Here is a 14,322-nt window from a genome sequence, read left to right on the forward strand (position 1 = left end):
ATTATCTCTCGTTCATCTCAACCTTTTCCATCAATGCAGTTCAACTAACCCCCACCAAGCCACCTGACCCACCTGACCCTCCACACTTTTTTTGATCCCTGCATGAGCGATAAGATAAGCCCCATCTCTCTACAAGGGTCCACCAAAAATTATTCCCATCGCAACCTTGACGGCCACCTTCACCCTCCACCCTCACAAATCCCATTCAACCCTCCCAACAGCAACCATGCCCTCCGTCAAAAACCCCAACAAGCCCTCCAAGAACAGGCTCGCCGCCAAGGCCGCCAAAGCCCGGAAAGAGGCGCAAAAGTCCTCCGCCGCTGGCCGCCTGTCCAAAATCGAGAAGACCGACGCAAACAGATTTGGCGCCCGCCCGGGGTTGATGCCTACGAGCGGCCCGAGAAAGCCGGTGAGCGCCAAGAAGCAGAGGAAGTTGGAGAAGAAGATGGGGTATGCGCTTAAGAGGAAGATGGAGAGGGAGGGGGAGGTGGAGATGAAGGGTATGTGACCTGGAGATATTGGGGGGGTACTGGGAGAGGGTTTGCTGACTGGAATATAGATGCGGTTGTGGTTGAGAAAAAGGCTGAGGGTGGTGAGAAGGAGGAGGTTGAGATGGATATCTCATGAGTGGCTGAAACGGGACGGTTGGGGGACGAAACATTGATGATACCCTTTGGTGGAATTTACCGCTGAGCGACAAAATCATGGACCATTGACTGTGGTTGATGGGATATGTCTTGGGACGCCAACTTAAGAGAGCTGCATCGGGCCTTGGAATTCCGGTATGGGGAACTTGGTGGGAGATCTGGACCATGCCCGCTTTCCCAGGGACACGCTCACACGGGGAACCAGGTGAGAAATGTCTTTCACATTGTTGGACTGGAATGGTCCTGGAAGACCTGTTCTGGCACTACTAAACAGTGCGTTGGTCATGTTTGCGGGTTTCACAAATGATTAGATACCAACAGTGAAGCAACGCGTCATGGTGGTCTAAAAAGAGAATCTTGATCGAGATCTTCGTCATTCGCAGATCAAAGTACTCAACATGGATTCCAAGACTTGCCGTTTGTTCAATCCACCTCAGACAATCGTTAGGTCCTCCTTTTCTGTGAACCATCAGGCAGGCCCATCAAACATACTGCTGTCTGAACCAATGTCAGCTCCTCCATTTCCCCGGCGATCAATGTATGCCGCCATGTCATCCGCGGGGTATATCAAGCCAACCCGCTGCCACGCCGAATTCGTTGTCAGGCGCCTTGGTCTCAATATAAGAGCAATGACCAGGAAATTTTTGGGGTTCAGAGTGGCTACAGGTATATCATAGAGCGGTCCAGCATGCAACTTGGTACGCTCGAGCAAACTCAGGCGCACCTCATTACCGTCTTTCATCGGCGCTACAGCCAGCGGAATGCCAGGCCAGAACTTCTGCCGTTTTGAAGTGGCAACGTGCTCTATCAACCACCGACCGTCTGTCTGCTCCGACACTCGACCTCGACTAGTCCATGAGCGCAGTTTAATATGTCCGCCGGTAACTCTCCCAATATGGGTCTACTCCTTCAGGTACCGAGGAGCATTCTAGCAACTCACGGGACGTCCTTCCTAGGTAACCTGGGTGGCTGTCAAGGAAGCGCCTGACCTTCAAAGGATCTCGGAATGTAATGGGCCCCTCGATAGATGCCCAGCTGAAGCTGGGGGCACGGTACAGTGCAGGCCGTGGCGCAAGATGAGCAGTACCAACCCAATACAAGGCTTCTGGGATATGGGAGGACCAAATCCCCCCGCGATACGTGTTTTGTGGAGCTTTCTGTCGACATCATAGACGTCGATCCTGCGGATGCAATTCCAGAAAGGGCGGGAAGTCGGTCCATCTGGTACGTCATTGCCAAACGGCTGAAGAACTCGAATATCATCCTCCAGGCCTCGTGAATGGTGTCGGGGTGATCGTCGGGTTTTGCCAGATCTCTGAGGCTACTAACGCTGGTAGTTGGGCCTTTTGACGTGTACGTTCCCGTCATGAGAGATATGAACCGTTTGCGCATCATCTCAAATGGATAATCTTTTGGTATTGTCCTCTGACGCTGGTTGAAACCTGGAAGAGGATTTTTCCTGGCCCTCGACCGGCGCCGCCAGGTATGCTGGCAAGCCATTATCTTGTTTTTTGGGGTCATCTTCAAAGATGAAGACTTCTGTCCAGAATGCGCGCCGACACTCCCATGCCATCTGAGTTTTGCCGAAGTGAAGTACACGAGGGCTTACCAACCGCTCCTGGAACGCCCACGCCCGCGTAAGCAATGGGTATCCTGTCAGAGTTTGGTCAGAGCTTGAGATGCCGTATGGCGAGGTGCCGCGAATGTCATCTGGTGGGGTCAGGGCAAACCAACGACGAAATCGGGCAATCTCGACACTCACCGGCGCCCATAGCTTGTCATCCTTGACAGTTCGGCCGGACCAGTGGTAAGGAATCTCATGAAAGCCTGCGAAACAGCCGCAGTCACCATCAGCAGACCCAGTAGCCGCCAATGTGAGGGAGGAGTTCTGGTATTTGCTTGCCATCTTGCTTAGATCCACGTTCCCAGTCGCTCTTGTCATCCTGTATGATGCAAAGACCATCGATCCAGAGGTAGCCTACTCCAAGACGGCGGGTTATCATGGCTGCATCTCTGAATGTCGTTGGAAGCATTCCAAGGTAAAAGCCCTGACGCCATCCTCTCACATTTTTCAACGTTGGTTTAGCCTGCTGGGTTGTTGTCCGACCCCAGCAATGACTTAGTGCCAGATAATCGGGAAGGGTGTGACTTTTGGACGACAGAATGTCTTTGGCGTCAACTAATCGTATCATGTCCTCAACCACACTTAGCAACCGAAATGGAAGCGTGGATAGGGGCATCTGGAAAACAGCCCGATTCATGTAGGGCACGGCATTGAGAAATCCATTCAAGAATTGTCGAAGTACAATGATCAACGTGGTGTTGGAAAGGACGTCTTGGCGGGATTTCATCTTGTGAAAAAGCTAGTGAGCAGAGGGCGTAAAAAGGTGTTGAGATGAAGTGACCTACCGGCGAGGCCAATGAGACTAGATGGATAGTCGGCATGGCGACATTTTTGAAAGAGAGCGAAACCCTCAAAACTTCCGGCATTCTTCCCTCTTTCGTTTCTGGATATGTCGACCCATAGTTCTCTTCGGACATAAAGTCAAAAGGCTTCATAATTGGACCCATACATTCGATTGAGATGTTCTTTGGGTCGATGCCGCCCTCTGGGAGATCATACATGTGGGAGAAATGCAAAGCGCCCTTGGCTATGACAGAGCATTGACGACATGAGGAGGCCAACAATATCGCTACATCGCTGTGGTAGCTGTAGGTTTGTCGAGGGAGGACCACTGAAGGAGTCCAATCGCTGCGGCGGGGGTCTTGGGTAGCAACGATGCATCGCCGACATCGAGTGGTAGATCTGTCTGACGCTATGGTATGGCGTAGATGAGGACTGTAAGGTATTTGTTCAGAATGCGTCTTGGAAAGATTCACACGATTTGATGTGTTGATTGCAGGCAACACTCAGTATTTGGGGGTGGCAGTGCGATCAGCTGCCTCGTCTTGATTGCAGTGGCAGTCATGATGATTCAAGAATTCATTTGTAAAAGCCACCTACCTAAGGTAAGCAACATAGAACATCAAATCCTCTAAGCACCACGAGATGCTACCGATCCTTCAACCAAAACAACACCTCACAAAACCATTTCAGAGTGGCCATTAAGCCGCTCCACTGCCACTATCATCAAAACTCAACATTAGGTATCCCTCGGGCTTCCCAGAAAAACTACCCCTCATGGTATGCCCGGATTTGCACTCGACCCGTCCACTCTCCTTGCCACCTTCTACGCTCTTCCCAACGCCCTACTTCTTAACCTCCACCACCACCACCACCACCTCCTCCTCCTCCTCCTCCTCCTCCTCCTCCTCCTCCTCCTCCTCCTCCTCCTCCTCCTCCTCCTCCTCCTCCTTACCTGTAACCTTAACCTCTTCTTCCTCATTCTAAACACTGACCTCTCCTTTCTTCATATCCTTGTCTTTCCCTTAACCCGATCCGAATAGACTGCCGTCTACCTGTTTCTCCTGCCTTTCTAGCACAGCCTGATCATATCTCAATCTCACAAATCACACTACACATATCATGATTCATTCACCTCACCCAGGGTCTCCAAGAGCAAATAGCGTCTCTCTCGCTTCCCAATTGGCTCATCGCTCTGGGTGCGGTCGAACTCACTACACCACCTTTCTTACGCCTCCTCAAGGTCCTTACGATCACATTGGCCCATCATGACACGGCGGGCCATGTTCTCGAACCTGTTCCAATAAAGATTTTCCATTGTAAATGCTGGGTCGGTTATCAGTGTCATGACGTGGTGGTTGTTATTTGCTCCAGTTGTGTTTTGCCCAGGTGATCTGGGAAGGAAGGGCTGTAAATCGAAGATGTAGGGTAGCGAATGGGCTTCGGAACAATATCAACAGCGCATCGTCTCGCTCTTATAGCTCCCTGTCACACCATCAGGCTTCCACGACGGGTTGCAGATGTTTTCTACTGACAACCAGACGGCCTCTAGCCGAGCCAAGGGACAACAAAGGCGAGTATGTGATTACTAGACACTTCGTCAACATCCTTTGACTCATCCACACAAACAAGCACATCTTGCAGAACAAAGCTCCTAGAAAGATTCATCACAAAACAGTACGGCCATTTCTTCGTGCTTCCACGTGTGATAGCCTTCGGCACCCAGGCCACAAGCAGCCTTTCACAAGAAAAAGTACCTTGCCACCAGACGGCCTCTCCTCTACACTACCAGTGCAACTCTGTCCTTCCTTCAACGCTATCAGCCCATAGTCAATACTACCAAAGACATCCTGCACAGCAATATCACGTCCTAGAATCATCCATCCCAACCTTCTCACAATCCCCCGTCGCCTTTAGCCACCGCTTATTCCCCTCCTCCCCCTTCACCCTCTCGACCTCCAAAACCCCCCTCAACCTCCCATATTTTAAAGCTCCCACCACCACCCACCCTCATCAACCGCCCTCCTTCTCATCCCCCCTTCCTCGTGAAACACCCCCATCCCCAGTAGCTGTCCCATCTGAATCTCCTTTCCCATCAGAACCACCCCCATCTGTCTCCCCTCTCCAATTCTTCTCCGTAGAACCCCCCCCCTTCTTCTGGTCCTCTCCGACTCCTTCTACTTTCTCTCCCACTCAGCCTCCCTCGCCGCCGTAAGTTTCGCGAGCGCGTCCACGATCCCCTGCCTGCTTTCGGAGTTGGTGGTGGTGGAATCGAGTTTCTCTGACATTGTGCTTGCTGATACAAAGTAGGTGGTGGTGGTCAAAATTGGGGTTTAGCTAGGGCCTGCCGACTTTGGATGATGGGCGTGGTTGGTATAAGGGATGTCTTGACAGGAGATGAACGGAGAGAACCCCCACACCCTTGTATTCCATCAGGCTTGGTGTTGTTTGACTTGTAGCAGTGTTCCTTGACTGACTCAAAAAGAGTCCTGAACAAAATCACTCCCATGACCAGACCAGACAACCATGTTGCAATCACCGTCTTTCTTGTCTATTCACAAACCACAAACATATCCTACCTGACCAGCATCCGAAGAAAGAATTCGCTCAATTACATGTCAACAATACACACCCGAAAGGTAATAACACTAACCACACACACACACACACACAAAAGCCCAATCTTCCCTCCCTTTTGTCCCTGTAAAATCCATCCCTTTCCCTGAGCGCTCAACAGCAAAATGACAACAACGCCCTATTTTTGACCTTTCATAGGACCCGTCCTACAATGACACCACCACACCCAATCCCACCACCAACAATCCTCCCTCACAAAAGACAAAAGACAAAAGAGATCCCTTTCATATCCTCACTCTTTTCCTCTCACCTCTCTCCTCTTCCTTACAAAAGCACCATACCAGCACCAACGCCCATAGCAACAACCACATACGCCCCGACAGCCAAGTCACCAATCGTAAACAGGTGCTTCATGGGGATAGGCACGGCAATATTCTTGCTCGTCTCTGACCCACCCTGGGTGTTGCTAGCAGCCTCGCTGGCCTCAGCCAGGCTAGCCTTGCACCGGTCATCAGCCTCGGCCGCCTGGATGGTGGCCTGCCCCTTGAACTCGCAAGCGCCGCTGGCCTGGTTCTGGGAGTTGTAGTACTCGTTGAGAATATACCCCAACTTCTGCTTATCTCCGCACATGGAGAAGGGTCCGTACACGCCTGAGGTGACATTGCCGTTGATGCCGTCGCACGCCTCGGGAGTCTGGTCGCAGACATAGTTGAAGATCTTGCCAAAGTCGGTGGTCTTGAGGTTGTCCGAAGGAACGCAGGTCAAGGACTTGTACATGCACTCGCAAAGGTCGTTGTTGGGGGTAGGGGGCAAGCGGTCGCCGCTGACGACCCACTTGGAGTTGACCGTGGGGCAGGCGGCGGGGGAGTTGGTGGGATTGTAGGCGTCCATCTGGGTGGGCGAAGGGCGAACGGACGCCATGGCGGTTGAGAGAGTGTCAAAGTCTTTCAACTTGGAGGCGGTGCTGCCCTTGATTTGGACCAGACCTAAATGAAAAATTAGCACAGGCATGTCACAAATAAGGGGTGCGCAGAAATACCGTAGTCATTCTCCTCCTGGTGGTACATGTAAACAATGCCGCCGCTAATAACGCCAGTCATTTTATCAGAGTAGAGGGCAGTAGTCTCCTCCCAGATACGACCCTCAGCACCGTTCGGAATGTTGCAGCCATATTCGGCAAAGAAGACAGGCACCGAGTACCCCTTGAAGAACTCGACCTGCTTATCATAGCCCGAATCCGTGAAAGAGCTCTCGCCGCACCACGAGTAGATGTTGTATCCCCAGTAATCGATGGCCTCGCTCTGATTGCCGCAGTTGAAGTACTTGGCAATGTTTTCACGGATATCGGCGTCATCGTTGGCAGCATAGCCAACGCCCAACCAGCGCTTGGTGGTGGCCTTGATGTGGTTCTTGGTGTCGCGGACAGCGGCCTTGACGTAGGCAGAGGCATCAGTATTTGTGGCATTGTTGGTGACCTCGTTACCAGCGAAGAAGCCGATCACGTTGCTGTACCCGCTCAGGGCGTCGACGACATCAGTGTATCGCTTGAGCAACTCGACGTCCCACTTGGGGTCGTCACGGTTGACCGACAAGCTTGGCTCGCTAAGATCGCTGATGACATAGATGCCGGCGTCGTCGAGAAGCTTCATGCACTCGTCGTGGTTCTTGGTTGGGTCAATGGCATAGGTACGGATGGTGTTGGTACGGAGTTGCTTGAGAAGGGGGACGTCACGTCTGCAGCTGGCGGGATCGGCAAGAGGGTCGCTGTACTTGGAGCTGCCGGTGGACTGGCCGGAGGCGGCGCTGTCTTGCTGGTAAGCAACACCCTTCATGAAGAATTGGGTGCCATTTTCGTAGAAGAATTTGGACCCCTATGGAGGAAATGGTCAGTGAGAAGAGCCATTGGAGGCGGCGCAAAGGTGAGGTGCAGACTGTCGCGACTACACACCTTCATGACAATGGGAGGAAGTTCGGCGGCCGCCTGCCCTAGTAGTAGGGAGGCGGAAACGAGAGATGTTTTAGAGAATCGCATTTTGGTGATGTTCTGGTTGTGGTTGCGACAAGCGCGCAGTGTGAGCCTGTTGATGGATTGTCTGTTTTGATGTGGATGTAGTTGTCGGGGCGGTTGGAATGACGTCTGAGACGGATTGATTCACTTGGCGCACGCTGTCTCTGCTGGGCAAAAAAATCCGGAAAAGTGAAGAAGATGTTGTGTTCAACGAAAGTCAGAATGAAGCAGAGGGGGGGCCCGTAACGAATGGCACTGAAACAAGCAACAAGAATGCAGTTCCCTCTGCGATATTAAACAATTTGCAACTGAAACGATGGTAAGAAATGTGCCAGAAGTTGACTGGAGGAAGGAAAGAGAGAGAAAGATTGACGGCAACACGGAGGACGAGTCGAGGGCAGGACAGTATCAAAAATGGGCAGCAGCGGCGGGCGGGAGCAAGGCACTGGGTCCAATCATGTCAAATTGGCCCCATCCCAACTCCACTGGCACTGACAGCGACCGCTAATAGCTAGCGGCCGGGCTGTGTTCGGGTACACGGCGAAGATGGAGGGTGGGATATCGGGGTACTTGGAGACAGACCAGTCAATGCATAAGCCCGACAAGTACACAGCTACCAAACCTAATGGTTCCATCATAATTTCGTTTCATCAGCTTGCGCTGTGACTGGTATCCAACGGCAGGGTTCTCCTTTTGCAGGCGCGCAGCTCGTGTTTCCTGTGCCGGGTGTTCCGCGTGGCAAGCAATGGCTGGAGAGCGATATTCACAAGAGCGTCGTCAGAGGTTTCGCGAAAAACCCCTTGTTTGCAGCATCTGGCGAGATCGTCGAGGGCTTTTCTTGGAAATGCTTGAGTGGTCTTGGAAAATGCTTGGTTGGTGAAACAAGACTTTCGCCTTCATCTTGGCTCATGCTTGGCGGTCTGGGCAACATCCTGGGCATGGTGCTCCGCTCTGGCCTTTTGCAACGCCTTCGGTTGGCAGCTCATCTCCGGCTCCATGCCATGTGCCATGCCACCACAGGAAAAAGGGGAGCAGAAGGCCGATGGCGCGTTGGTTCGATCGAGAGGCGCAGCTGCATGAAAACCTATATGCAAACGAATGGGACGATCTGAGGAGATTGATTCTTCGTGGGGCCTTCAGAGGCACAGAGGCCGTTCGGGTAACCCTTTGAGGTGTTCTTCTGCTCACCAAGCTGTCTTGAACTTGATGAAAACCAGGTTGTCATCGACATTTGACATTCTCCTCTCAACTCTTGCTTTTGCTTTTCTATGGCTTGCAGTTTTCTGCGCATCTTGGCGCCGAGCCGGCCCCGCGCTCTCAGTACTTGGCAGCCGCCTGGGCGTTGACGCCCTGACATCTCCCGTTTGTTGACGTTTCCGCTTGGATCCCAATTGCAGCAATATCATGTTCAACGCTCAGTGAGCTTGTTTATTTGTTTGTTTGGTATCGCCACCTTCAATCTCCACCATCGGCATCATGTTGTCCAGAGACACGAGCCGGGGAACAGAGTTGCTGTCTTCTTCTACTCATCACATCAATAGTTCCTTTCTGGCCACGGGTAATCTGCTGCCATGAAGCCCCTGTCCGCCCTTCCATCTCTGACATCTGACCTGGCCATATCCAATCCACAATCCACCATCAAATCCCACCGCCACAACCCCGGCGTATGTCCAATGCCTTGTTCTGTTGGTCTGCCACACCCTCCTCCGCTTGCCCGTTCGTTTTTCCTTGGGTTCAATCGTCAAGATACCTGCACAAGAAAGACGAAATGTCAGCTTCATGCAAATTGAAGAAAAGCTCAAAGAAAGCAGACGTGTATCAGGGTAAGCCCCACAGCCATCGTAATATTTTCTCTTCGGTTTACTTTGCAACATGTGAACCATGTCTTTTCACAAATTTGGCATGGTTCTCCGGAAAGCAAGCTCGGTGCAGTTTCCTTTATAATCAATAAGATACCCGTGAAACAATAAGCGCAAAGACAAAACGAGAAAAAGCTCTTGCCTGGAAGGGTGTTGTCTTGCTGGTCCCCATGCCGAGTGGGTTGTCTTCAGGAGGGAATGTGAAAGGAAGACGCGGAATGGGAGGCAGTTAACCCAGAAGTCAAGGAAACTCTGCAGATGCAAGGAGCTCAAGTCAGCAAAAAAACTCAAACCACCCAAGAACTGGATAGAGGAAGTGAAGGTAGCAACATCAGAACACCGATGCAAAAGCATCATCGGTACGCCAGGTTGGCGTGACCTTAATCTCTTGAGAAGTACCATCATGGAACCCGAAGGGTGGAGGCTGTTGAGACCGGGGGGTGTTCTACCTGCTTGTGGTGTTTCTAGCATGTGGGAAGCTCGTCGGGATCTGTCAGAGACCCGAAAGGTTAATAAAGCCGTCAAGCAAACCAGCTTGAAGGTGCAGCCAGAAAAGAGGGCTCCATCAGAGCGACAAGTGTTGTTTCATAATCACCTCTGTGTGTGGTTTGATGCTCAAATGGAATGAGTACACGTATATGAGTGTGTCATCATGAATGTCGGAGGCATGGCGGTGAGGGAAGGGGGTGGTGTTCTCACCTTTGAAGGGAGTTCTGTCTCGTAGGTAGACACGTGGACATCGATCTCGGCTTCATCTGCTTTGGCAACAGACACCAGAGGTTAGGAAAGTATCTTCTGAGATTGTGCTGGGTGTGCAATCAGGAGAGACAGCTCAGCCAAGATAAATTGTGCTTATAAATGAACATCTTGTGCACGCCAATGAAGGGGTAGTTGTTCAGTCTTGATTTTCTCATCATGAGAGCCTTGGTGAGTGAAGGCGAGAAGTAAGGACTTACTCGGTCGGTTTCTTGCCTGGGGCTCGTCTAATATGCTGCTCAAGATCCACCAAGTTGTTAGCATGGCTCTCTTGGGGTTGGGAGGGGCCGGGAGAAGATACTTGCCTTGCTGCTGAACTCACCTCAATCTGCTGAAGCACCAATGACCAAGGTAGGTAGTCAGTGTTGAAACACCAAAAGTTAGCAAGGGCTCCAAAGCCAAGAGTGAAATGAGGCGGGTGAAGATGGCTCTGTCAGATCTACTGCGAACGGTAATCATGGCATGCCCACCAGCAACAAGCGTGATTCTCAGAGAGCGATTCGTGTCATAATAGGAGCCGGGGTTGGATATGTGCTTGGCAGTGGTCTCGATAGTGTCATGACACTTACTTGTTGAGGGAGCGCGAGGTCAAGAGGGGTTGGTCTGTCAAAACACCAGATGTCAGCAGGATCGTCAAAGTCAAACGTCATAAAAGACGGGAAGAGATAGCTCTGTCAGATCAATAATCATGTTTTTACCACCGAGAATGGGTGGTATGTTCAGTACAACACTGTTTGGTCATCACACGAGCCGGGGTTGGGAGTGTGCCGGGAGGAGTGCCAGGCGTATGACACTTACTCGGTGAGAGAGACTGGTGGGAGAGACTGGTGGGAGAGACTGATGGGAGAGACTGATGGGAGAGACTGCTGAGAGAACTTAATGTCATGAGGATGTTCATCTGTCCAAGAAACACAGGTTAGCAAGATCTCCGTCAAGAATAGCTAGGTGAGGAAAAGAGAAAGGTGTTCAGTCAGATGAAAACTACATATTTTGGGAGTCCATCCTCTCCACACCAATGCTGGGGGTGAGTTGACAAAGTTTTTATCATCATGGTCACTGTGAAATGATCACAACGAGAAAAAGCCAACGCATTCGCTGCTCACCTTTTTGGTATGATGATGTGGATGGGAGGTTGGGATGTTTGGGTGCCTGGCATGTTGCAAATTAGCTCCATACCAAAGCCAGGAAGGTCAAGAACAATGAAGAGGAAGTGTAGTTGGCTGTGTCAGAGAGAAACGAGTAGAATTGTCAATCATATGGGTTGGAATCACCCAGAGCTCTCAGTGTTCAATGTGTTTTAATCATCATGGTGTTGGTGTCAAATGAAGCTGCGAAGGAAGACTTACCGGCTTCTGGCCATGATAGCCGTAGTGTCTGAACTCCGAGTATCTGTGTTGTACCATGGCCGGTTGTGTCATCGAGTAGATGTGATCAGGTAAAGAGGCTATGATGTCAAGAGATCATTCAGATGAAAAAAGTACGACTCGTCGAGAACATCATGGTGTGATGGTCAGAACCAAATGTCATCATTCAAGCTGGGGTGTTGAGGGGCATTGAAACCAAGGGAGTGAATCCTACTTCTTGCTGTGATCGTCATCATCGTCGTCTTCGGCTATGTTTGGACCACGGCAGTCAGCTCTCTGACCAAAGACATCATGTCAACAGGAATAAGGGGGGGCGACCTCCTCAGAGCAAGCAAGTAGAAATCAACTCATACCCGTGTCGGGGCAGTGATCATGAAGCGATTGTTGTCATCATAATGGCCGCTAGAAGTGTGTAGGTGAGAATAGTGAAGTGAGATACTGACCTGATGAGCATGGCAGCAGGGTTGGAAATCCAGAGCTATCATCTCCTTGTTGATTTAGAGGTATCGCTGGTATTAGGTGGAGGCTCGAAGTGTAGAGGCGTGGTACTGTAGGGTTTGTCTCGAATCTGAATAGAAATATGTCAGCGTATGAACCCAACAGCAAAAGAGCTACGATAGACATTGTAGAAGGAAGAGAGCTGTCAGATTGTTTGATTTCAGGTGGCCTCAAAGAAGGTATGATACCATCGGATACAGAGAAGATAATTAAACTCATCATGAAGCTGTGGAATAGAGACAAATCTCGGATTGGGATCACTTGCCTGCTCGGGTTTGTCTTGCCTCTTCATGTGCCAAATGACCATGACCGACATCGTTGGGAATTGACCTGTCCTTCGATCTGCTTGGGAAGGGAAGCAGTGAGTCGTGACCAAAACAGTACTTGTCAGTAATCCACGCGAGGTGAGGATGGTGTCGACTGTCTCCCTGGAGGGAGTCGAAGGATCTGTAGTTGGAAAACAATTGGTAGACTGTCATGAGAAAAAGTTGGCAGGTCAAATATCTCAAGAATCAATGGCTAATAGGAGAGGAGTGACGGAAGGCTTATCAGATCATGCTTGTGTGCTTCAAAGTCGGGAAATTCAGTCCCAAATCCCATTTCGGTCATCATGTTGGCTGCAATGTCTTGTAGTGCTGCGATAGGTTTTCTCTTGACATACCGACTAAGGACATGGGAATAATGCCATCGAGGCATATGGGAAAACTTATGATGATCGGATCGAGTCCTGATCAATGTGACGATGATCGGCCCATGGGTCTATTGGAAAGGCAAAGAGAAGATGGAGAGACATACCAATGGCGATGATGATTAGGCGAGTACCTAGGACGATGGAGTTGCTCAGAGCGATCCAAATTGCTTGCTCGAGTACCGTAGTTCTTGCTCGAGTACCGTAGTTCTGGTCCGACGAAATAAGAAAGAAGCTGCCCACGCCTACAAGGTTGAAGAAGACGATGGGGTGGACAAGCGAGGGGTCAAGAAATGGGGAGACAGAGGCATGGGCCGGAGGGGTCTCTGGCAAGGGGACAAGCTGCTGCATCCTTTTGGTTTTACAAGAAATCTCGATGCGGGTTCTCTTCAAATAGAAGACAGCGGAAAGCAACAGAGAATATGCTGATACATAGGCCTTCTCCCAATGTGGAAGGCGAGTTTTACCGCCATCTACAAGGGGAGAATCAGTAGGAATGAAAGGGGATAGGGAGTCGACGATCACGAAGGGCGTGAAAAAGTATCATTGAACATAGAAATGCCTGATATGCGGATCAAACTGAAATAGGGATCTCAGAGCCATGGAGTGACATCTTACGTAGAGTTACGAACCGAAAATACCAAGGATTGATTATCTTATGGAAAACGAACAAATTGATCACGTCCAGCACCACTAGTTTGCCGCAACTTCGCCGGAATTGTCAACACAGGTATGTCGAAAGACCCCAGCTCCAGTAACCTAGGATAGCGCTCAGATTCATGCAGAGAGAATCCGGTGTTAACGAGGGCATTGCCTTCAAATACCCAGGTGGCTTTGCCATTTGCGAACAGCCCGATAAAGAGGACGGCACAGTGGCAGTTGTTATGATGTTGATAGAAAACCAAATCCACACGCCCTCCTATCAGGAAATAAAATGTTGTTCAGACGAGGCTAGTTAACTAGATCACTCATACATTAAGGACTTGGGCCTACGATGCGTGCAAAAGGGGGGTAGCCCAGTTGCAACTGGTAGAGACCCGCTTTGGTGGGCATTGAAGCTGCGTTCGATCATTTCAGACACATTAAAAACAACGTTAAACGACTATCGCAGCACATAGCCCCAGATCAAATTACATGCCCGTACAGTTGCAACCATACGCAGCCAACCCAGCCCCTTTTTTGGCGCTCGGGCCATGTGAAGTAAACAAAGGAGCACTCAGGGGCTACGGTATGCTCGGGTTTGTCTACAGCTCCCAGTTCTAAAAATCGGCATATGCCGAGAAAGTGAAGCCAAAAGTAAGCCTCAGTGATAATGTAGCCGCGTTTGCATTTCTTTTTTCTTTGTTAGTGCACCATCTCATCCCTCTCAACAGTCAGGTTCCATTTCTACTCTGGTTAGTTCAAATCGAATGGTACGTTTTATGTCTGCACTTTATGTAATTTGAGTATTCAACAGCCTCATGTGAAGGACCGTTGAAACCGGCAGAGCGGGGGCTGATGCTTTAAAGCTTGGTACTTGCA

General features: G+C 50.5%; 3 protein-coding genes across 3 annotated transcripts; 1 reads left to right on the forward strand and 2 right to left on the reverse strand.

Annotated features, from left to right (window-relative positions):
* Positions 1-226: 226 nt before the first annotated feature.
* QC761_204375 (uncharacterized protein) lies at positions 227-1,127 on the forward strand (the record flags this gene model as incomplete). Its single annotated transcript, XM_062876165.1, has 2 exons — positions 227-500; positions 560-1,127. The coding sequence occupies 2 exons, from the start codon at positions 227-229 to the stop codon at positions 625-627; spliced, it is 342 nt and encodes a 113-aa protein (XP_062734737.1). The 3' UTR covers positions 628-1,127.
* Positions 1,128-3,896: 2,769 nt separating this feature from the next.
* On the reverse strand, positions 3,897-4,336 carry QC761_0035860 (uncharacterized protein; the record flags this gene model as incomplete). Its single annotated transcript, XM_062872317.1, is given in 3 exon segments — positions 3,897-4,034; positions 4,187-4,265; positions 4,284-4,336. The coding sequence occupies 3 exon segments, from the start codon at positions 4,334-4,336 to the stop codon at positions 3,897-3,899; spliced, it is 270 nt and encodes an 89-aa protein (XP_062734738.1).
* Positions 4,337-5,952: 1,616 nt separating this feature from the next.
* Positions 5,953-8,737, reverse strand: QC761_204390 (uncharacterized protein; the record flags this gene model as incomplete). Its single annotated transcript, XM_062876166.1, has 3 exons — positions 7,577-8,737; positions 6,668-7,499; positions 5,953-6,614 (listed from the first exon to the last, which is right to left on the reverse strand). The coding sequence occupies exons 1-3, from the start codon at positions 7,658-7,660 to the stop codon at positions 5,953-5,955; spliced, it is 1,578 nt and encodes a 525-aa protein (XP_062734739.1). The 5' UTR covers positions 7,661-8,737.
* Between the last annotated feature and the right edge of the window lie 5,585 nt (positions 8,738-14,322).

This window comes from Podospora bellae-mahoneyi, chromosome 2 (assembly GCF_035222275.1).
Source record: "Podospora bellae-mahoneyi strain CBS 112042 chromosome 2, whole genome shotgun sequence".
NCBI lineage: Eukaryota > Fungi > Ascomycota > Sordariomycetes > Sordariales > Podosporaceae > Podospora > Podospora bellae-mahoneyi.